At 33.1% G+C, this 26,836-nt stretch overlaps 1 protein-coding gene across 1 annotated transcript; it reads right to left on the bottom strand.

Annotated features, from left to right (window-relative positions):
• Positions 1 to 4,988: 4,988 nt before the first annotated feature.
• LOC149805630 (uncharacterized) lies at positions 4,989 to 15,921 on the bottom strand. The gene is made up of 3 exons (XM_089950270.1): positions 15,207 to 15,921; positions 10,349 to 10,551; positions 4,989 to 7,940 (listed from the first exon to the last, which is right to left on the bottom strand). Exons 1-3 carry the CDS (start codon positions 15,577 to 15,579, stop codon positions 7,584 to 7,586), a joined length of 933 nt encoding a protein of 310 aa, XP_089806396.1. The 5' UTR covers positions 15,580 to 15,921; the 3' UTR covers positions 4,989 to 7,583.
• Positions 15,922 to 26,836: the final 10,915 nt, after the last annotated feature.

The raw sequence follows: 26,836 nt of genomic DNA, 5'->3' as shown, positions 1-26,836 counted from the left end.
TAGTGTTCCTTTTTAGCATCCATAAATTGAATTCGTTGCAAATGTTAAAACTATATGGCCTTAAACAATGTAACAAAAAAAGAGCAAAAACCAACACGCTTTGTAAATTTCAATCTTTGAATTATTAACCTCTTAAGAATCAACAAGCTGGAACAGTGTTGATGTACTAATAGTCTTGAAATATCACAATGATATAATCCAAAATGTCCTTGAATTAATTCACAATAATCCCCAAATAATGATTTAGTCCGAATTAAGAATAATCAGCACTTTGTAATTCCAGTGAATAATTAAAATAAATACATTACATCCTCTCAAACGAATACAGCTAAGACTGATGTTAAGATATGGAAAGAGTAATTTTAATGTAATCAAATTAATATAAAACCTAAGACACGATCTGAAGACCAGCTTGAGAGTCATCATAATGGAAATTTCCATCGAACTGTAAATAAAATTTGTTTCTAGAAAATCTAGAAATTCTAAAGTCGGAGTCAAGGCTGTATCTAGAACCCATACCTAGCAAACACGTTTACGCTATGCTACATTAAACATATGTGGGCCCAACTCTTACCCTCAAGCTTGGATAAATGTCAATCACACAATTAAAATTAAATATACATGTATAATCATTCACAAAAGACAACACAATACAAATTAAATATTATTATGGACGAAAGCCAATATTTATAACACTATCAACTAGTTTTAACCCAGTTTAACTTATGAACACATGAACAACCACATACTGGTTTGGGATGTTGGGGTCGGGGTGGGCAAGGACGCGGTAGGGGTTATTTTTTCTATTGAACCTTACAAGCCATGTTTTGTCTGGATTCTTCTATGCCATGTCTTAGTTTAAAAGATGGCGATATTAAAAAGAAATGGATGATGCATGCTGAAAGGAAAAATCAAAGGAAGAGATAAATAATTTACTTTTTATCGTACTCAATCTGTGTTTAAGATTTATTTCCGGAACGAATATTTTAGTGAACATCATCGCCCAGAGGCTGGCACGTTTAACCAGCACGTATCAGAGAATCCGTGTTTAAAACAGTACTTTACACGTCCTTATTTTTACGTGCATCCTTGGACTGTTTATGATCGTGCTGTTTTTCGAACTGTCGGTCAATACTTTAAGAAAAATGGAGCATCTATTAAACCGTCTTTAAAAAACACAACGAGTACATGTACTTGCTGGGCACTTAACCATTCCATAATACTTGATGGGTACATTGGTAATTTCATGGTATCTCTTTTGTATTTTGGGCATGACAAATTACTTGCTGGGTACTTTGGGCGTACCGCGGTACTTGCTAGGTACTTAGAGCACAACATGGTACTAGGTACTTTAAGCATTCCATGGTATTTGATGGGTGCTTTGAACATTACATGGTACTTGCTGGGTACTTTGACATTACATGGTACTTGCTGGGTAGTTTGTGCATATCATGGTACTTGCTGGCTACTTTGGAAATTTCATTGTAATTGCTGGATACTTTGGGCATCATCAAATTAAAATAAAGCAAACACTTGCTCTTAAGGAGATTAAACTGTCCAGATGATCTGTCCCAGTTATAATGCACAGTGCTGACCATTGGATAATGGGGTGACAAATCTTTACAGTCATTAACACAATTCTAATACTGAGAACAATTCCAAATGATCAAATGTCAACATATGGTCTTACTAATTAATTGAAAATTCCCCCTTTACGAAATATAATACTTGCGTTGAGCAGATTGATATTGAAGAGTCTTTAGTTTACAGATTACTTTGCATCAACGTTTAAGAAAACTAGACGTTCTGTATTTCCGAAAAAATTTCTTTAAGAGTGTGCTGGCAGTCAAATTAAACAATATGGCGTAGAAGGCAACGGTATTGATCTGAACAATAGTCTAATGCTCGACAGTATAAGAGACAACAGTTTTAATTTGAACACAAATGCTAAACAGAAAATGTTGTCTCTCTTACAAAAAGATTTTAAGATTTTCCTTTATATGTGGCAGAAAACGTATGCAATTAATCTCAGAAACAGTCATCAAAGCTGCAAATAATGCCCTCCTTTCATTGCTGTTTTCATTTGATCAAACAAACCGAGTAGCACTTGCGTATCTCTTTTCGATACAATTCGATATTAAAGCTTAATTTCTGCCAAAGTCTTAAAGTTTCAACTATCTGGCTTTTTCATAGATGTTTTAATTTGATAGCAGGAACTGGACAATATCGTATGATTAAAATAAACGGATATACGAGAAAATAAAAAAGCAAGTCTAGTATGGTATTAATGAAGCCAATGACTAACGTGTAAGCCAAATATGTGGTATAAAATCCAGTACTACAGTCGGATCTTAATTGTTCGTTTCGTTCTACATTGGAGACAGTTTGTTTCTCCTCTCATGCATGCCATTCAGGAATTTGGAAGAAACACATAAATCAAACGTTTACTATCAAGATTTCAAGATTGGATAATATGCAACAGGTCCTCACATAAAATACACGACACAGTCCTGAATCTACGAAACGTTCAACGTCCTGTTTCTACCTCCACATTAAAAATTGACGTAGCTCATCATAGATGCGTTACTTATATGACGTTGTCACATGTATGAAAATGGTAAACTTGTGTAAATTTTATATGAGTCAAAACTTCAAAATCACAAGGAAATTTCTCTAAGCAATTCAGTCTACCTACCTACCTACCTACCTACAGACACACACACACACACACATACATACATACATACATACATACATACATACATACATACATACGCCTTTTACGTTGCCTTTTATACCGATATTTTCATGTTTCAGAGGATTCATCAAATATTGACAATCCACATAAGGCCCAGTACACACGTACATTTTCAAAAATATTTTCAAATATTAATGTGCTACTAAAAACAACCCACTTAAGTTATAACATTAGTCCTAATGCACGTTATAATGTGTAAATTGACGAATATAAACTTTCATTAGGCGATAATTTTATAATTCTACCAGAGGCCTGAGGGGTAAAATCTATTGAAATGCAGTTTTATTGTACCTTAATCACGATTGAATTATCGTGATTAACTTTGAAGTCATGCACATAGGAGATATAGCCTGGAGCCATCACTTAACAGTAAATTAGTGTTGGGAATGTTTCCTCTGAACAATCCTTTAATCTGAAGGAAGCTACGCTAAAAGTGTGGGATTAGGTTGTATTCCATCAATCGGATGATCTAAAGTGCATTTATAATGGAGTTACATGCTGGAAAATGTGGCAAATACTGATGGAAGCTATTAGCTACGCGTAAGAATACAATATCTGTCATGTTGTTAGAATACGTTGGACAAGCATGGATTTTGTTTTTCATGTAGCAGATTGGCAATCAGCGCGATCATACACACACACACACACACACAAACACACACACACATACACACGCGAGCGCGTGAGCACGCACGTTAATTGTGTCCCGTTTAATTCACACAATAAATGGTCGCTGTATGAAAGAATATATTGCAAGCCACAGTACCATGCTGGCATGAAACCAACACAAGCGTGTTAGGAATCTATCGAGCCCATTTTCAATGAAACAAAGTCAGACATAACGATTACACGCACGAAACTAGAACAAAACATAAACAATTTATAGTGTTGGAGATATCTATATACATAAACGACACAATAAAATAATAAATAAATCGAATAAGATTGAACTACAGTCTGGTTTTAGGAGATATTTACCCTGCTGTAAATATATACTTCGTTTTGATCACATTAAGGTTCAAACGTCAAAAGGTTTCTACATTAAAATGATCATGCTTCTCTTACCAAAAATTCTGACACAGCGAACCATGAAATATTGTCCAATAAATTTGTAGAATTTGGAGTGGTATGAATTATGTTTAACAAATATACACGTATTGTCAGTGTTAGCAATGCAGAATCCAGACATTCAACAATATAATGTGAAGGAACCTCATGTTAGCAATTAAGGACCTGTTCTATTTTTATGTATAGTGAATGATATGGTAACAAGCATAGAGTTTCATTGTAAGCTTTTTCTATATGCAGATGACAGTGCTGTCACGTTTTCGCAATAGGATCCCGATCAAGCTCGGAGAAGAACTTGAAATCCTGCAATCTTTGACTTCCAGGCAACAAAATATCATTACATTTGAGAAAGAAAAGAAAGCATCGTATTAGGCACGAACGAACAATAGTTATACAAAATCAAAGAATTCAAGATAACCTGCAAGATGCACTTAATCAAATCTGAAAATTTAATTAATTAAATCAATTCTGAAAACTCTTATATATATATATATATATATATATATATATATATATATATATATATATATATATATCAGCACACATAGGAGAGAGAGAGAGAGAGGTAGACAGACAGACAGACTGATTGATAGATAGATACATAGATAGATAGACAGACAGACAGACAGACCGATAGATAGATAGATAATCTACTTTTGGGCTAATGCATAGTCAATAGTACATTTTAAAACGTAAATGCTACTGTTATCCCTGAAAAGAAGGAAAGCAATATGCTCTGCTCTGGTACAGTGTAATTTCGACTACTTCTGTCCTTCGTCGTGTACCGGATGTGAGAAACATCTTAAAAACAATCCATACCAAATGGCACAAACAGCTGCTTCGCCAGGCACTCAGCATTACTAGGTTAGTGTTAGGACTGGTCGACCTGGTGTCTGGATAATGTGACTAAATGGGACATCACGCTACAAGCATCGCGGCATGATGCCCAGTTCTCACCATCACTATGAACTGCCACACTGAATACATCGTAGCGACATGACTGAAAAATTGTTGTAGCTACGTTAAAAATCCAAATCACACACACGCTTTATTTTGATCCATACAATCTGAGTCATTAAACCGAATTTTTCTGGCAATCCCGTCTGGGAAATTCTTTTCTTTTTTATCCCGGATTCTTAAATGAAACACAAAACAAAACAAAAAACACTCATACCTTTATGTGTTACCTGAATAAATATTCTAATTAAACATACACCAAACTAGTATTCAGATTCACTAAACAATCATAAACATACTGTTGATTAATTTGAAACATTCATGTGAGGAAAGAGCAACAGAGTCGCCTTGAGAGGTATAGATATGACGTCACCTTGTCAAATCCTTATTTGTTTACAAAGTTGCTGTTGCAATTAACTTTATTTTGGAACTGTTGGAAGAAGATAAGACAAAACAACAATGTTAGATTATGAAGTAGATATTGAAGATATATTCTGATTTTATGGAGGTACACGAGAAACACGTGTACGAATTAGTCAGTCTTGTGCAATTTTCTCTGGGGACAAATTGCTTTACAACTCGATAACTACTCTACTTTGGTTAAATTTAAATCAAGCTTCTATCTCGATATTCATAGATACTGCAACTTTGATAATATAATATCGAAACATGTCCAATTTAAATCCAACCTTATGAACATCTGCAAAAGCTTCGAATTCTTTGAAGCCGTTTGTCGGCCTGTCGCAATGGACTAAACTTGCACTGAACTTAAATTTGTTCAGAAAGGCGAATCCCGAAATTTGACCTGTTCGAGTGTATGTTAGTTAATGAAGAATTAATGCCTATAAGTATTCAACTTGTGTCCGATGCTGTTAGTATGTAGCTCAGCATGATAACCATGGAGATGGAATGCAAAACAATACGTTCATAGTGAACGGCCAGTCTCAAAGCGAAATTGGGTATCAACAAATGTGAAAGAAACATTACTGCTTACACACGAGACGAGCTTATAACTATGGTTATACCTTAATCGTAAGGAAATGCATCGATGAAACAATATAAAACAAAAAAAATTGTCTCTTTGATATTTTTTCTTACACAGAACAAAGATTTTCGAAAACACCGAATTTGTTATATATTTTACATTTTATAAAACCGAGTTTTTCACAAGCAGTTCGTTTTATTCTGATATATTCTAAATGAATAAAGCTGTCATTGCATTTAAGGAGTAGATCCTACACGTGTATATTTTTAATTAAACGACGCTGCATAGTAAAGATTTATATTCTCATATCAGAATTTAGAATAAAAGTGCAGATGTCCACAATCTTAAGCAGGTATTGAAGATACAACATTAACCTTTTGTCAAAGAATAAAATGTTAACGATCATTCAGTTTTAAAAAATTACAATTATAAATGGGCCATCCAACCAAATCATACCATTAATGGCCAACTGTATAATTACGTAATGATAATAATTGTACAATAGCCACCAAGGCAGCTGAATATCAATAGAGGGCATTCAGCATGAACAACTTAGTTTCCTCTTTGAAATAGGCTTTCTTCAAAATAACTGCGAACTAAAGGCATTTTCAGAAAATCCGGCACAAATGTAGGTCATGCAAAAGTTTATGTCCTAATGGTAAATCATTAGTTAAATATGGGAAGCTTAGTCTTAATATTTTGAAGTCACTTCCCTTGTTGGTACCTTTTTCTATATCCAGTACAAAGAGTCACTCTATTTAGTTATATCAAATAGGCTTCTAGCTATAACATACAATATAATATCAAAACACAAGCGTGAAGGTGTAAAGTATAGTGACTGCGACTTCGCGATATGAATATCGTATATTGTCGCATGAATCAAATTAATGTTTGCTCTAATTTAAAGCAACTCGGAGACAATATGTAAGACTTATTGTTTGTTGGTCTTGTTGTTGTTTTAATTCCTCCATGCATGATTTCAAGATAAGAAACATTCACCATACATACTATACGACTTCATTCTTCGAGACCAAAAGTGATGTCCCACAAATATCTAGCAAACAGAGCATGCATGTCACAAATAAGGATTTCACATCATGCAAAGTACCACAAGTACAAAGCCAATGATACAAATGAGAAGGCGTGACTATTACCACGACAATATTACCACTGCTTGTCTTGTTATCGCCACTGCTGCCACTGCTTGTCTTGTTACCGCCACTACTTCCACTACTTGTCTTGCTAGCACGACACTATTGCCACTGCTAAAACTGTATCCACCTCTGATTCTGATGGACATAATAATACTATCAACAGCAATATCAACAGCAATAGTAGTAGTAGTAGCGGCAGCAGCAGTTACAGCAGCAGCAGGAATAGTAGTAATAGACTTATTATCGGTATTAAAATTGTAGTGCAAGCAAGTATTTGCCCGAACATAATTTTTGGGGGAAATCCTCTTCAAATAAACTTCAAAATACAGGTTTTTAAGTGATCTATTTTGTTATTTTTCTTTACCCGACATATTGCACTTTCGTACTGACTCATATCAACACTATTTCCTTCCTACCATAATGTACTACCTCAATATTAAATTTCTTTTATTTACATATCACAATATCAACACGTCATCAAAAGACAATCCCTTGAATGACTTACACGCTGTGAAGTCAACAAAAAGTGAAATTAAGGAACCTGTTCCTTGATTTGTACATGACGTTAAATTTATATAGCACTCCAGGTTCGTTGAACTTTGATGTCATATTTTTGTTGCGGGATCAGTCGATTTGACCTACTTTAGATGTTAGGTAAATCTCAGTTCTGCTTGATATGATATGAGCTTTCTTCTTGCATTGTGCGTTTTGGTCTCAGTGTTAATGACTCGTCCATTGTATCTCCGCTTTCATAAATATCACTCTCACACGAACTGTCCCCATGTCCATCCGCGAACGAAGAAGTTCCTGAACTTCCAGGACTTGGATCATTAGAGTTCCTTGTCGATTTATTGCCATTTTGACCCTCATGGCTATTAGCACTAACTATACTTTCTTCTGAATCCTTGTTATTTTCCATTTCGTTTTCCACATTGTCTTTAAGTTGTGCATTCCTCTTTGCTACCTCCTCTTCTCTTTTGGTCTTCCGCCATTTTGCCCTGCGATTCTTGAACCATACCTGAGAAAGGAACATTTACAAACTGTTAAGACAAAGTAATCCAGAAAATGTTTATTATAGAACGTAATAATCTAAAGGTAAAAGCTGTAAATTTAATCTTTATTCCAGTAAAAGAAATAGCTAGCACATTTGGAAGAATAGAGTACCTTTCTCACTTTTTCAAAAAATTGTATTGTTTTTCTCATATGATTCTGTACTAAATGGAAACATGATCTGGAAACATCTTTATGGCTTTCAAAAAAAGCACACGAGATATTGAGTCGCAAAGGAACACTTAAAATACACCTCAAAATAACTGGTATAAGAACACGAATAAAAGAACCAGCTATAAATGCAACTAATGGCAAATGACAAGATCTATAATGAAAAAATGAGAGACAGCGAGAAAATAAAAGAGCGGAAGATGTAAATTTTTGAAGCATACAATAGTCCAGGATTATTAAAATCGAAATGTTTCGTGTTTCTTTTTGTTGTTTTTGTGTGGTATATTTGTTGGCTTTTGAATTGTAAAAGGAAATTAATCACTCAAATCTGCATTATTTCTGAGACAGTCTGACTACTTCCTTCCACGGATTCCATATGGAAACAAGACTTTTATGTAAATATTCAAAGGAACCGATTTGAAGCAACTTGTGTGGTCGCATGGTACCTATTTTACAGGTAATATTTGTTTTAAGAATACTTTTCCACAAGGCGTGAAAATCTCCGTAACCCCATTATCAAATTCGTTTTATATGCTTCAGGGTTCATTTTCATTAAATGGTCACAAATGGAAATTTTATCTGAATGATAGTTACGGCAAACATATATGCAATACGATGTTCTATATGACCAGCAAGAGAATTAATAATTTATCAGTTTGTCAAATATCCTTGTTTGAATATGGAGCACAGTATAATATATACAGTCCCCCTGAGTGTTACATTACGTTTGTACACTTCTTATAATCGATGCAAAACTATCAACTTAGTACTGTCAATCAACGAGTTTTTTATATAAACAATATAATCGGTAAAGGCTTTAGAGTTTCGACATTCCCATTGCTCAAACGAATTTTGTCCAAGGAGTTTAAATCAATTTAACCGAACACGACTGTATAATGTACCTTTACGGAAAGCTTAAAATTCGACACAAACGGGTACACTGTGCCCAGACAGTGTAGTAAGTCTATTGGCGAAGACATATCCATTAAGCCCACAATATATTTAGGAGGCGAATCAAGATCAGATAAGTGCTTGATTTGTCACGCTCCCTTTGATCTGTGTCGCTTTATGGCAGGCTCCCCTATCTAGGTATCAGCCGTAGCTAAATGGCTGCGATATCATCCGATGATTAAGTGAGAATAGTTTAATATACCGGGTATAACACTTTGTTTGATGTGTGGGGAAATGACTAACGTAGGGATAGTTCAGTATCAAGCCATTATTTGTATTAACACAGTATATGTTTTATTAATTGTCGCATCCCTTTCCTGCTTCTGTATTATTTATAAGAAGAAGAAAAAACGCATGACAGAGATCTAATTATCCGGAAACGTAGCTTGTGCGGATAAAGTGTTGGCATATATTCAGCATAACGTTTAATGGTTATGGCAGTAAATAGGCAAATCCTTTCATGTTCCATTAAAAGCTAAAGCATTATCCATTTATTCCCGACCATAATCGATGACATTTCGTTTTAAAGCGCATATTATTGATCGTGATTAGGAATCTCTCGTTTCAAGGTGCAATTTAGATTACTGGGAGGGAGAAAAATAACCTAAAATTTAATATTTTAAGAAATAAGAGGTATAATATCTGCTTTACGTGCCGAAGGAATGTCGAGATGACAAAGATATGTTTTCTTTTTCAGGACCTAACCTACCTTGAAAGACAGAATCGATCCTATCTTAATAGACGGCTACGTGCGAGGAATTAGCATTCAGATAATCTTTGTAATGCGTTTCACATTCTAAAAGGACGAGGCGTTGTAAGGTCTTAAAAGTATACCACTCTGTTCTCTATCTCTGTAGAACTCATTTTCCTAAACCAAGACCAACAAAAATAGTTCCTATCATTTGAATGGTATAACATACATGCTTTTCTTTTTTAAAGTTAGTTTCTTCATTTTTTGTCACTAGACTGCTGATCTTGAATATCATTCCGCACAAACATATTTTTATTTCTTTAGGGATGGTTTTAAATGTTGTTGTTGTTGTTGTGGGGTTTAACGCCATTTTTCAGCACACGATAGGCTATACATGGCGGCCAGTATTAATGGTGGAGGAAGAACCCAGGAAAACCCCGGAAAGAACCACCGACGGTTTTAAATGTTGTGAGGAGTCTAAATAAATAATTAAGTTAAAATTAAATGGAACGTCATTTTCATTACTGGTACAATTTCAATATAGCAAATAAATATTTACGTACCTCTACACGTTCTTCTTTGAGATCTACTTTCATGGCTAGTTCTTCGCGCAATAATACATCTGGGTAATGTGTCTTCTGGAACGTAGCCTCTAGCTCCTCAAGTTGCTCTTCCGTAAAAATAGTCCTGTGACGTCGCTTCCGCTTCTGCCCTGCTCTCATTAGATCCATTGGGGTCAGAAAGCTCTGCAGCGGGTGGTAAGCCGCTGAAGTAAAAGAAATGTCAGAAGTCGATTAATTCGTCTTTCTTTATTTTTGTTGCATATGTATGTATGTATGTATGTATGTATGTATGTATGTATGTATGTATGTGTGCATTCGCCTGTCTGTCTGTCATGAGACGTACATCATTGGTACAATGGAATGTTAGATTTCACCATGAGATGTCCGTTACTATTAAAATGAATGATAATAGAAGTGCATTAACAAAACAACAATTGTTCTGCATTTGAAAGTTTGGTATTTTGTATTTTTTTTTCTACCATATGCATATACAACACAAAATATAATAATTCAATAAATTCCCGTTTCAAAATCTTGCCTTACATTGGTCCGGAGGTAAATAAAATATATCGCTTGTATTTTTTTTTGTGACATGGGCAGAGAAGTCACATTTCGAACACACACAAACACATGTGCAATACGCAAAGAATGAAATGATATAACAATAAACAACAAAATTCATAATTTTGAATACAGTGGTTAAATCTTCGTTCCTACGTTACTGCATAAAGTACCTTGTGACTCTAATCACTGCTATACATATCATTTAATGGAGCCGATTGAATGTGTTCATTCTAAGCGGTAAGACCCATCATGCAATTTTTCACGGCCCTTTTTGAAGTATTTGTCGCTGTTTTAAATGCGGCCCATTGCAAACAAAGTAAAGGTATTACATCAATGGGAAAGTACTTAATTAAATCTGTTAACTGCGTTGTATATCATTGGTCAAAATCAGCAATAATGTATAATATTGCTGAACATGTGTATATATCAATACAGTTTCATGGATATTTTAGCTGTAGATATTTTGTCTCCTTTAATATCACTAATTCAAGCGATACAAATTTTTGGAGATGGGATTGCGGTTATATTCTGGGTAAACTAGTCTTGCTGCTTTAAAATAACGATCTAGCAGTTAGGCTCAAAAGCTATATCTAGTTAATTCCGTTTGTAAATCAATTATTTGCATATAAGCAACTTATAAAAAGGGCACCAATATATGTTATAGCTACTCATTTTATGACTCGTTACTTTTTGCATACATACATACATACATACATACCTACACACACACACACACACACACACACACACACACACACATATATATATATATATATATATATATATATATATATATATATATATATATATATATATATATATATATATATACACATATACACATATACACACACATATATATAGTGTTCTTTTAACTGATAAAGGATATTGTTAGTTTATTGTTGTTGCTGTTGTTGTTAGAGATGGATGGGATGGTGAGACAAATCAAGGAATTGAATTCCAAGAATAAACACTTAATAAAGGGATCTATGTCATTTACTGCCATAAATAAGGGATTATCACTCCAACCCATTCTAAGAGCTTAAGTAATGCAAATAACACTTTCAGTGATTGTTTTAACAAGATAAAGGCTTTCGGACTGATTTGCTGTAAACCAATAAAGATTAGTTTCTAGTAATCCCGCAACAAAAGAATACGACCAGGTGAGAATGGCCGTTAATTGAAGAGTCATAAACCGAGTCGCGTCGTGGTGTTGTAATGCATCTATAAACGTCAAGGTCAAGGTCAATAGACTGGCACCTTACTATAGATTATCTTAGTTTGCTTTTGTCAAATGTTGTAAGTTTGTGCTTTGGTATTTGGAATGATTTCCGGTAAGTTGTACAAAGAATATATAGCTTTCATTTTTCTATCAGCATATAAACTATGTAAATTTTTTGTAGTTTTTAAATTAGTGATTTTTTTTTACTTTTATTTTATTTTAATATTCAGTTTTGTTTTACTTTTTTATTCACACTTATGTTTAGCGCTTTGAATCAGTTGTTAAGATTTTGTTTAAAAAGTTATGTAAAATTAATTCACCTTGTGAACAATCCCAGGTGACTTTTTCTTGTCTTTGTCTTTGTTATTTGTTTCTTCTCAAAATAATTTTCCTGTCGAATATTATAGGCAACAGACACTTCAAATTGTGCACATTTTAGATATTAGGAGATGGTGTGGGTAACTTTTGCAATTTTAGGAATTATTTCTTTTCTTCCTTAAATTATCAGATTAATATCAAGTTTTGATGTCGTGTCATGACATGAATCCAACCTAAAGATGTCTTACAAGAAATTGAATAATACCCACATTACATGACGTCATATGTAAATACCTAAATTATTCTTACATGCCTATAGGCAACCTACTAAAGATGGTTTGGTTTTTTTTATACCCACGAGCAATATGTCATCTGAAAAGATACGGATAAGATGTTGTGGTAACTTGCCGATGAGATTTATATCTACTCATCTTATGACAAGTTTTTTTATTCCTGCAATCATTACAGATATATATATATATATATATATATATATATATATATATATATATATATATATATATATATATATATATATATATATATATATATATATATATATATATATATATATATATATATATATATATATATATATATATATATATATATATATTCAGCCAGGGATAAATAAATCCATAGATCTCTAATTTTGTTTTCATTTAATTAATAAAGTTTCAGGTTGAAAGTGCCTTATTTATGATAAAGAAATATACAATCAAAATTTGTTAAATTTAGAATTTCTTGTTGAAAGACGAATATCTGTATTATTTACGTAATGGAGATGGTAAATTTCTCTTTGAAATGTATATTTGGAGTCTTAACATGGATTGATATATCGATCAAGTTTGACTTCTGTGAATATTACGTAACATGAAATCACGATTTCATTTTTCACTAATTTGCAAACTGTGGCTGAACGTTGGCCCATTGTTACAGAATTTTGCACACAAAAAAGATCCCCACAAAATAAAGCAAGATTTTAGTGGTAGCTTTTGGTAAATAGTCTTTATGAAATCAAACCCCAAGTCAGAACAACTGTAGCATTGATCTCCACATTACCAGTTTGTAAGCCAAAATCGAAAACCTAAGACTTGTTTAAATATTTGTTTCTTGCTTTTTTTGAAGCCTTCTTGCGAGTTGGAAAAAACAAACTTGGTAAATAATTTTTGAAGGAGTTTAAATATCAGCTTTCCATCCAGTGATAAAATCGGGGCAATTTATGATCATGCAAATACTTAAAACGATTTCATGGCATGCTCTGTATTCGGAGATTAAATAACCAAATGAACTGGTTATCTAATATTTCTGTTTTCTTGTGACTATATTACAATTTATACTTATATTCTTTTGCCGATGAATTTTTAAGTAATTTTGCTTGAGAGTACGCGAAACTCTGGCATGTTATATTAAAAGGAAGAGAACAAGAAACGACCAATTATTTTTAACCAAGATGTATTCGATTCAAGATCACGAATGTGGAACTTGTTTGAGGACTAATACAACAGGTAGAGTACACAGATTTACACTTTTTTAAATATTTTTAAACTTGAAATTTTAAAAGTCCCTAAATTCACCAACTAAACTGACGTCACCTTTCGATTTATAATTGTTTTCCCCTAAATGTGCAGTGCTCTTTTGATCAAAGCTCCTTCTACAAAATTAAACAATCCGGCTGATTTAATACTTGATTTTAACAAATCATGTATTAATAATCTACTAAGTTCCAAAATAATTAGAAACCATGTTTTAATTGTTTTATAGTAATATATAACACTGTTGCATTAAGATAATACATTATGAACATTCTGAAATTGTTAAATGCTACACAATTATTATAAAGATTACACGTTGTTAAGTCATGGAAAGCGAGGAAAATTATTAGATTGTGAATTTCTTGTCCATTATCTAATAAACGATCTGAAAACTTCACTAAATAGTCACACTTCTCTTGATTGGAGTAAAGCTCAATACTTCGAAAGATATTTTCAAATTAGCATTGAGTCAGACCTCTTTAGTTTATTATCATACACTCAAATCTTGAATAACTGGACCATTGAGCAAACCGAAATTTATACATTAGTTGATGGTTATAAAATGAATTAGGCAGACAGAGTAAAAAGTTTTCATATATCTTACGGGAATGTTGAATTCCTCCTTATGTTAGGTTCTGATTAATTTGGAATCATTTTTCGGTATTTCTAATTGGTGGGATTTTCAATATAAATAAAATTTCAGGCTCATTATTAATGCTTTTTGCGAATAAAATATGACATTTTATGCGCCGTTCCTTTTATAAAATCTCTGTTATTCGAAAATATGCCTCATAAACAAGTGAATTATCATCGACGCTAATTTCATATCTGGATTTTCATCAATGAAATTGTTTGAAACAAAAGAATTTGATTTTAGAATCGAACCAAATGTTTTCACAATCATACTTATTCAGAAATTAAATCTTCCAAGCTCTGTGAAAGTTGTGGTAGCGTAGAAACTACTAATACGAACTGTATACGACTTTCTCTTTTACCCAAAGATCCATCTAACTCTTCATTTTGTTTAGAAGTTCTTAATTTCAGATCGCAGGTAGGGTGGATCCGTGAACAATCGAATTAACGATAATGTTCTCATGGTAGTTTTACTTTTTCATTGAGGAAGTTAATATATATTGGTGTTGTAAATAACTGAAGGCTAATTCAGATTGTTTGTAATATAAGCTTCAGGAAAATTCCATTATTGCTGATGAAGACTTACCGAACATTTCTGGGGCCAATGGGGTCATCCCGTGATACGGGATGGGGTAGGTTGGAGTGGGTCTGTGCGCCAGAAGTGGTCGCTGCGACAGAATGTTATCAATGGAGAAAAGGGATGTTGCCACTGATGTTGTCGTTGGCATCATCTGCGTTGGCGCTGCTTTGATGGATTCCGTTGGACTACACAGACTTTTTAACTGTTCCTGGGAACAGAGCGACTTCAATTGTTCTTGATTATACAACGCTTTAAAGTGTTCATGGCTGTACATTATTTTTAGCTGTTCATTGTTGTACAAAGTTTTCAGATGTTCAGCACTGTAGAAAGACTTCAACTGTTCGGGATAGCAGTACAAGCTAAGAGGTATATGATGCATTGCGAATGTTTCACTTTCACCTCCAAAACAAGTTCTCCAGTCTATAAATTTCTGAAGATCCAGCACAAATATATTTCAAGAGAAAAAAACTGCTCTCAGCCTTGATGTCTTGGTAGAAGTAAATAATCCAAAGCTTTTTTTTTGTTTCTTTTTTTTTGTGGTGCCGATTGCGGTAAATTGTATCCTGTTTTGAATTAAACTCACAATATCATTTACTAGAGTAATACTAGACACAAGTTCATTCGATCCGATCCGAGAGAGGTCCAGCGTAAAAGTACCATACAATCCGTGTATAATTATCCTTAATAGAATTAGAAAACGCCCAAGCTACTAAACCGAATGATAATCTGCAAACAAGAAAGTTTTTCATAGGGAGCTGACTGTATTAGCCCTGGATTTCTCTGTATATGGATGCGACTGGTGAAAATTTCAGCCAATAGGAAATAGAGTTTTTAGGGAAAGCGTTGAGCTCCGCCCCCATGGTGTAAGTTATTGTGTCTCCGCCAAGAGACTCGTGTCAGGTAAATTTGGTCGTCAGTTTTCACTACAAAATTCCACTGAACTAATAAAAAGTAGCCTACAGCATTTTTGAAGCTACTGGGTATGGCTTTATCTGATTGGGAATTGTTTGTGCGTTATATCCAGTATTTTTCACTTATATAGATGCATTTGCAAAACAATTCGCAAGGTATAGGAGGACATTAATTCCAACTGAAAAATAAAGACGTAAATGGATTTTTGCAATTTGTAAATTTATTATCCTGAGATGAGTACTATAAATGTAACTGCCTCAGGCAAAGCAAATTCCGAAAGGTTTTATTTTTTTCCAGAGCAGATATTTTGTTTGGTTGTTTATTTTATTTTTTTGTTACAGAGTTATCAAAAGACCCGGCCCCGCATCAAAGCATATGATATGAAGAAGGACTGCTGGTTACAAACAAGAAAATGAGCTTGACGATACATGATTAATTGTCATAGAATGATATTTATTTAATTTTTCTATCACAAATTCACCATTATTAAAACAGGTGCAGATTTTGTACCATTTTCACGTATCTGAAATGTATTTATTTATTTTTATGCATTTATTTATTTATTTATTTATTTATTTATTTATTGGCTATTTGTTCAAATACGCCATTTTTATGCATTTCCCTTAAACTATTACGAATGGTAATCAGCATCAATAAATTATTGTCTTTCTTTCTAACTCGAAGTTGAGATAAATAATTCGGTCATATTAATAAATCATTGCCGTCTTGTTTGCTGGAGTGTTTCATATGATTATATATATATATATACATATATATATATATATATATATATATATATATATATATATATATATATATATATATATATATATATATATATATATATATATATATATATATATATATATATATATATATGTCTTTGTTGTAATAAATTTAAATATTAATTTTTCTCTTAATTTGTTTTACATATATCACCACCATCACTACCACTACATCATTCTTTTTATTTTCTTCATCGCCGCCAATATTATTGACGTTACTTTTTACCGTTTCTAGCACGATTGTCTTTGACGCTCATTATGACATCGGCTATTTGGACAGATGTGGTATTGTTGATTGAGCATGTGGTGATGATCAGAAGATGAATGAATGAAGGAAAACACATAGTTTCGATCTTTATTATTTGTATGCGTGAAACGCTAAATTTGATCTTTACAATTGTTTTGAAGAAAGAGAAAAGTACTACTACTATTCATTGGAATTTATACATTTTTGAAACTTCACATATTGTAAAGTTTGCAGAACGATTCAATAGTATTACTAATTATGAACTGATGTGTTCCTTTTCTTCTTCTCGTAATAATAATGATACTAATAATAATAATAATAATAATAATAATAATAATAATAATAATAATTATTATTATTATTATTATTATTTTTATTATTATTATTATTAGCATTATCATCATCATCAATTTTATTATTATTATTATCATCATCATTATTATTATTATTGTTGTTATTATCATTATTATCATTATTATTATTATTATCATCATCATTATTATTATTATTATTATTATTATTATTATTATTATTGTTGTTGTTGTTGTTGTTGTTGATGATGTTGTTGTTAAGCATCATTTGAACTTTTCGGTTTTAATGTAATGAGAAAGGTGAAACTCATAAGAGACACATTAGGCTGAATGGGTAAGTTCTGATTATCAATGTTAATGAAAACAAATAGAAAGCGAAGCATTCGCATTTCGGCTCCTTATTTCTTTTCTTTCTTTTTTATGCAGTTAATTATCCGCCACCTCATCCATTAGCTTTATATTTATTTGCAATATATTTTTGGTATATGGCCTTTCCTCCTCAGACAAAAATAACAACAAGGTGTTAATCAAGTGTCACAACCACTCATTTACACTCACTTTGTATTCGTTGATTACTTACACGAGGCAGGTAATTCGATTAATTCAACCTGCGACACGTGTAACGTTGCGTCTTAGCTATAAAAACAATCAACAAAGCTTACTTATTTTAACAATAGTTACAGAACAAATGATATTTAGCAGCCACACGTTTCGAACAAGCTAAGGTATCACCAAGGTGATTTCCTTTTCTAATGTAAATAGGATATCTTATAAATGTTAGAAAAACACCGAGGAGGTGTCCATTTCAAGAACGCTGCCAAGTTTTGCTAGTCCAGAACGCGAATAACCGATTTCTTTATCGCTGCAAACATCTTTCTTTGTGATCAGAACCCGAATATATAATCTTTTGAGTTATCTAGCTGTTTTCATGGTTTATAAGATTTAGTTCAACAAACGGGTGTCAAAGTTCTCTTGAGTGGCCGATTATCAAGATTATCTATGACACGAAGAGGTTTCGTTATTTTTAATTATATCTCAGGAAGATCATGGATGCATTTAAAATGTAAATACGTTGATGTCTAGTATAGATCAATTCATATATTTTGAAAAAGGCGTTGACTGATTTATAAAAATTACACTTTTTTATAATACCAAATTGGTAAGTTACAGACTATACGATACAATAAACTTTCTTTTACATCGGCAGTTGGGTAAAGAATTCCTAAGTTTTGTGCGAGCTACTGTACCAATGCTCTGTAAAATAAGCGAAATTAACTGTAAGCAAACACGTCAGCATTGTACATTCATGCAAAAGAAGACCTATTGCATCTTCAAGCCAATATCAACTAAAACTAACTTATATGTTTGGCACACTTACTACTGAGAAGAATGTTTACCTGTACATAAATAAATATAAAAAATATGTGCACACTGGATACCAGTGGTAGATGGTAAGACACTGTCATTAATTACCCCGCTCTTGCCCCGGGTTAGAGCCACAATCGGCAGAAAGATACAACCATGCCGGCTAATTAGCATGGCGTTTTTATGTAAAAATATTTTTTTATAAATGAAATCTGTAATACACGTATGTTTATTTTATATAGTGAAATCAATTAAATCAATATCTATCTATCTATATCTATCTATCTATCTATCTATCTGTCTGTCTGTCTATCGCGCTAAAACATAAGAGAAAAAAAAACGAAATAAACAAAGAAACTTTTAAAAATTACCACATATTCATACCGTATTATATATTTGACATGGGAGTGTATAACAATCTAAGTACTACTAAATAAAACGTCATCGCGCTGTAATATGAATAATACACTATAAGGGAGAAGGATCTAACCTAATAAGATGCAGAAAATCATAGTAAGCGACAGACATAGATAGACAGAGAGACAGACAGACAGACAGAGACAGAGAGGGAGAACATGGTTCATCTGATTATTCCAATGGATATCAAAAGAAAAATGAATGTTCAATGATTCAAACGAAAACGATTTTGAAATGCAACACATACGATGTAATCAGTCCAGCTTCCAAAAAGAGTACAGACTGAAAGTGGCAATGGAATTCATCACCAAAACATTATTCTGACATTTGGTGCATTTTCTTTCTTGATATTATTCAATCGACCAGTTTCAATAGGTAATTTATTGTTTCAAGATAGGTAATTATACTTGTTATGCAAATTCTATTAAATATTCTTCCAATTGGATATTGGTTCTAAAAAGAAAGAAAAAAAATTCATATGTTTGACGTTTCTACAACAGATATCCAGTCTCGTTTGTGTTGATCTAAGAGGACGGTTAAACTAAAATTCCGTAAGTTGCTAACACCATTTGAATTAAAAACTTATCCTTACATTATATCTTCCTACCTTTTGAAAAATTGTATGTTTTAAAATACTATTTATGGTAAAACAAAATACCAGAATCAATATCAAACTGCATCGTTCTATATACCATACTTGACAACCTATTTTACTTTCCATTGATACATGATAATCAAGTTAATCAAACGCATATCGATTAACGGGTATCGGATGCCGCCCTAGTTCTGCATGCAGTTTATAGACTGGAATACTTCTTCGTAAATGTTTTATTTTCCTTAGAAATTAGTTATGAAAATTTTCTATTAGATCCAGAATTTCATCTAAACATACTTCAATGGTATGGTAAGATTATTTTAACTGGAGATTTAAAGGCAAACTGAATTTCTTTTTTCTCTTAAACAATAGATTACGAGCCTTGCCTAAGTTGATCACGATTCCTAACTTGCAAAAATTATTTGATTTTGAGGGTGGGGTGGGGTGAATCCTAGATATTTATAGTGATCAATTCATTCTAAAACATGACTATCAGAAACTAATTGTAACCGAGTGACCTTTCAATGCACTCTCAAATGATCTTTAAGCTTCAAAAAATTTGAAAAGTAAAAACTATTTTCAATTTGAAGTTATCGAGGTATTCATAGATGTCTTGGATCCACTGTGGCTCAGTGGTATAGTACCAGTCTTGTGACGAAAATTGTGCAGGTTCGAATCTCGTCCGTCCTATGCCTTGTCGGCTGCTTTCAACAGGCACTTTACTCCAATTGACGTGGCAGGTATTTACCTTCCGAGTGTTGATACGCTTTTATACTCCAATCCAAATCAATATAGTCTCTATTTGTTATGTAGTGCTAGGTATCTTTCAGGAATCGTGATCATATATATATATATATATATATATATATATATATATATATATATATATATATATATATATATATATATATATATATATATATATATATATATATATATATATATATATATATATATATACATATATATATACATATATACATATATACATACATATATATATATATATATATATATATATATATATATATATATATATATACATATATATATATATATATATATATATATATATATATATATATATATATATATATATATATATATATATATATATATATATATATATATATATATATATATATATATATATATATATATATATATAATGATATTTTCTTTTTCTACCTTATTTGATCCTTCGGTACAAGAAACTATTTTTTATTTTTTATATATAGCAAACTTGCTCCAGAAACAAAGTAGAAAACTTACCCTCTTCATCAAAACACGCTCACCACGATCTCCTTTCCGCCATTCACCACACTTTCGTTTAAATACGCGTGACTTAAGAACGCTGCATAATTAGGTTTGCCTATTCTGTCGCAGTCAATTACATTTTTGTCATGTGTAAACTATTTTATTATTTCTAAAAACAATGCAAGTCCGATTCAGCAATGCATCACAGAGGGTTTGTCGTTGTTGTAAAGGAAGTAAGGGGAAATAACTTCGGAGAGACACGAGCGGCGGCTGGTAAAATTTCTTTATCAAAGATTAATTTCCGTGTCTGAAATGAAAGGCTTGTTTTATTCATATGTTCTGGTTCGCAACAACTCGGTTTTGTTGCTGCCGGTACAGCTTTTCTATGCACACACTAGCAAGCGTCGCATAGAATGATGGGACATATTATATTTTCACAAAAAACAATAAAATTTATTTCGCCAATAAGTCTCTATATCTTACAATTAAGTATATAGTATAATCATTTTATTGAAATGGATAATGTTGACGATATTGATTGTTCATACCTCAGCAGTGGTTATATCAATGCACGAACGCGCACTCTCTCAGATTTCATACAAGACGATAAAACTCACATTTTAGCTAGAGCACAGTAGTTAATACAGTATAACATTCCACGGAGAGACCAAGGAAAGTCAATAAAAATGGATGCATACTTTCATTTTTTTTTCTTCTTCAAAATGGCAAAAGTACGAGTTTGTACTGCAATATAGGTGATGGTGAATGTGTTGACAAATTTACTTTTACGAACAGCAGAGGTGACGATTTAGTTGAGTATGTTATCGGTCGTTATCCTTTATTCGTTAAAACTAGCTCATTCGCCGTAGCAATGCTGACTATTTTTTTCAGACCAATAGCTTTTATGTATGTAGTTTTCTAGTGCCAATGGCATATGAAACGAAAATTAGTAGCATATATGTCTGAGATGTTGATAAATGCAACGAATGTGTGTCCAATTTGAATAGTGAAAATGGTGATAAATGCGATGAATCTGTGTCCAGTTTGAATATTGAAAATATGAGATATAAGTCAGATGAGATACTGATTAAGCTAAACGTGATAGATATAAGTGAGCAAATGATAGATTATGTTACCACACAATTAACAGTTGTCATTGACATGGCAGCATAACCGCGATTAAACAAAACCCATTGTAGAGAAAATATCTGACTTTAATAAATCAAGTTGTTGTTATTCTAGGGTTTAACGCCATTTTTCAACACAGGATAGGCGTACATGGCGGCCAGTATAACTGGTGGAGGAAGAACCCTGGAAAACCCAGGGAAGAACCACCGACCCACGAGAAGTTACTGGCAGGCTTTCCCACGTATCCACGCTAGCCGAGCCTTGGACTCGAACCAACGCAGACAGAGGTGAGATGGCAATGATCCGGAACGGTGAGCGCTTTAGACCACTTGGCCACTCGAGGAATAAATCAAGTAGACCACCTTGGTATAGTTAAAATATTGCAGAAGCAATTTAAAGGAATTTCAGAAAAAAAGAAATTATTATAAAAACGTTCCAAGGGATCGAAATCGAGATCAAAGTGTCAATAAGAAAACAACACTTTGACAAACAGACTAAAACGTTCTTATAGACATGAAACCAGAATGTCAGATCAGTAAACCAGACAATAACCTTGATTCATTTACCCGATGGAAAAAAAAAATCCAGACTCACACTGAATACTTAAACTTTGGGACATTCTACTTGAAAGACTTAGCATATTGATTAGTCATGAAATTTCGACTTAACAGATTGATTAGTCATGAAATTTCGACTTAACAGATTGATAAGTCATGATATTTCGACTTAACAGATTGCCAAGTAGTCATGAAATTTCGACTTAACAGACTGATAAGTAGTCATACAAGTTCAAAGACCGCTGCGTGATAAAAGCATGAGAAATTTGCTCATCGGGATGAAATATTACATGATTTTGTAATATAGTTCAACAAAACTTGCTGCCTAATTTATAATGTTCGTTCGATGTTATTTGTGATACTCTTCAGAAGGTTATGTTATACAATATACTTGCATAAAAACGAACCAGTGAGAGACTTGTACGACTATGGACAGATTATTTTACTTTGCGAAATAGGGACGTTGTTTTAACTCGTGTTTTGATGAATGGGTGATGAAAAGGCTTTTTATATCGAGGTTCAAGTTGGATTCAGGACAAACATGTCTAAACATGTCTAAATGATAGATTAACGTGTGCAGAGTAATCATATATCAAATCATTTCAAGTAACATATTATTTAGTGCATTATTGATTTCGTAATTTTGATTTTTATCGCCAGTTACTTGACCGTATGACGACTTTGGAGTGTGCACTATTTAATTAGGGTTTTAAAAATATTTTCCACTTACTCCAGCTTATCCAATTAGAGTCTAGTTTCCTATATTAGGACTGTTTCTACTTGTCACAATGTGCAAGTCTCATGAAATCAGAATGTTAAAGGTAGGAAAATTGGCACTGCCGTTGTAACCTTATTCAACACAACACAAATACTGATGCGATTACGATTATGTGTCATTCAAAGATTGTTTGGGTCTTGGATTTCCTACTATGCTGAATTTTTTTAATTCTTAGCTATCTATAAATAATGTGTAACATAGTGAGAACAAATCAACAACGTAATCGGTTATTTTAATCAGAGCATTGTGTATACTTAATTTGAATGAAAGAATAGTCGATAATTGGAATGCTGTATCCTCGGCTGACAGACTACAAAACCTTTAAATATCTAGTCACAAGAGCAAGAGAAATATGTCGCTGTTACCTGTATCAACCTGTGGAAAATGGAATTTAAAGCAGAATAATAATGTCGTCACTTTTTGTATATATATTATTTTTGTAAATGTTATTCATGACTGTAAATTGTATCAATTGTCTATGGCACAATATTTTATACAGTTATAGGTTCCAATTTACGATATTAATAGTGTAGGATCTATACATAATTGTTGACGTAGGTGTTTACGACCATTTTAATAATAATAATAATAATAATAATAATAATAATAATAATACCCTGTTCACAGCATTGGGGGAATTTCTAATGGGTTCTTAGAAGAATTAAGTTATTTCCCATTGGATGGGCTAGGTCACATGAATAGGTATTTTGAAGCATTAGACTGGGTAGCAAAATCTGTCAAGTTGGGTATATTGCGACATTTAATCATAACAGACTCTTGAATATGTATATAAAAAGAGATATGAGGAATCAGATTCATTCCTATTTTTGGATTCATTTCTATTTTCTATCCTTGTTCAATGTTTTAGAATCAGTCTGCAGATGTGTTTAATGTTGGGTTATGATAATTTGAGAGGAGACAATTGTTCAGATTATTCACTGAAATTACAAAGTACTAATTGAACTTGAACATTATTCTTGGACTATTATGAATTATTCAAAGGAGTTCTAGAAAATGCAACTATGATGCCTATATCTGAGGATCTGTAATTCATTCGGAAAATCCTATTCTTTTGAACTGGAATAGAACTTTTAGGATTATTTTAAATTCGCTTCATAATACTGTTAATGTCTTTTATAATTTCATTTTAAAAATTTGATTATTAAATATTTTGTTAAGTTTTACAAAATTTGCTGGTTTCGCACTGTTCTGTTACTTAGTTTATGACAATATCGACGTAACACACTCAAGTGTGAAACGAATATCGCTGTGACCTATATTTATGGGATATGTATAACCTCTAAATACAAATATTCGCATAAATGTTCAAACTAATATATGCAACAGTTGCAAATAAGAAGAGTTATGTTCTGAATAGTCTACTCCAAAAAGAACATTAAATTATTACCTTTCGGAAAATGAGCACCTAAACCTTGCATTCTTGGAAGATAAGACATACATTGTCTTAAGAATAATATTACATTTTATAAATCTAACTTCGAGTTTTCACTTTTGAGTATCATGGATATAAGAGTGAAACTGGTTCATCACTGGAAATAAAATAAATAAGATAAGATGGTCATCTGATTGACCAATCAAACCTTTATGCATACCTAGTCAAGTTTCCAAAAACCATAAAGTATTTGTAGATATTGTAATGTGAACTCATCGAAATTTTAATACTATCGTGCATATATATTACTCTCTAGATTTTATGAGAGATATAAACTTGATATTTCACTGGAGTGAAATACGATACACATTCTTTCACTGCCCGTCACTACAACAGTACGGAAAGGACATTCTAAAACTGTTCAACGACGGTTGTGTAGTGGTAAAAATGCCGCTTTAGATATGTCGAGCACACTTCAGCAACATCCTCGATCAACAGTCATCTATCAGCGAGGAGACACTTAATTTACTGCCCAAGTGGAAATCAACATATCACCTGCTGATCGTCCAAAACTGATAGAAACTGTGAAAGCAATCACCTGTTGCAAATGGCAAAGTACCTGGAACAGGTTCTGTACCATAGAAGTCTACTAAACCAGAGGATCGCACATGGCACAACGAATAATTGAACATTTCCAATTATTGTGAATGTAGAGAACTATATCACAGGAGTAAAATGCAGTATCCATCGTCAGCTTGTACAAGCGGAAAGATCACAAACAATACTGCGACAACCATCAGGGCATATATGTGTTGTCAATAGCAGACAAAATCCTCGCCAGAATTCTGTTCAATCATCTCGTGCATCAAATCAATCAAGGATTCCTGCCAGAGTCAGTGTGGCATCAGGAACAGACGAGGGACCACATACACGGTGTTTGCAGCACGTTAACCACACGAGAGATGCGGAGAACAGAACTCCAATCTGTAGACGAGGCCTTTGGATGATCAAGGTAAAATATGGCTGCCCAGAGAAAATGTTCGCGATTGTTCGGCAATTCCATGTTGGCATGCTTGCTCGTGTTGTGGATGGTGTTGAGTCATCTAAACCATTCCCAGTCACCAGTTGAGTCAAGCAAGGTTATATGTTGGTCCCGAACCTCTTCAGTATGGTGTTATCCGCTATGCTTATTGATGCCTTTCGTGACAACGACACTGGGATCGTCTTCAGATACCGGAATGATTTCAAGTTGGTGGATCTCAGAAGACTACAAGCGAAGACGAAGTCAGAGGGAGTGATTGTCCGCTATTTTCTATTTGCTGACGACTGTTTCCTGAATGGCAGAGCTGAATCTGACACGCAAGATAGTATGGATCACTTGTTTTCAGCTTTATCACAATTTGGGTCTCACAATCAGTATAAAAATGAACGTCATATAAGAATATGCACTAGTAAGTCTTATCTAGAGCCAACCATCATAGGATATGGTAGCAGGACTGGTAAAATACACAGACGTTTACACACAAGAAGGCATTCCAAGCATCCATACTCTGCTGATGAAATCGCAGTTAAGATTGGCAGGCCAGGTCACCAGGAGGTTAGAAGAGCGGCTATCAAAGACGATCATTTTTGTCGAACCGAAGGAGTGGAAGCTATCGCAGAGTGGTCAGAAGAATCCCTATAATGATTCCCTCAAGTGATCCTTGAAACACTTCAATAGTGACCCTGAATCTTAGGGAGATCTCGCACAGGATAGCATTATCTGGCAAAGTCTTATCAATACTGTCAATACTGGAGCTACAGATTTGAAAAAGAGAAGGGCAGAGGCAGAGCAGAGGCGTGATCAGCGTAAATCTATAAATAAAACACCAAGTCCTCTACTGAGCAAGCG

Source organism: Sinohyriopsis cumingii, chromosome 2 (assembly GCF_028554795.1).
Source record: "Sinohyriopsis cumingii isolate HCF-2022 chromosome 2, ASM2855479v2, whole genome shotgun sequence".
In the NCBI taxonomy this organism is placed as follows: Eukaryota; Metazoa; Mollusca; class Bivalvia; order Unionida; family Unionidae; genus Sinohyriopsis; species Sinohyriopsis cumingii.
Note: the sequence above shows the minus strand (reverse complement) of the source record. Positions and strands in the feature narration are given on the sequence as shown.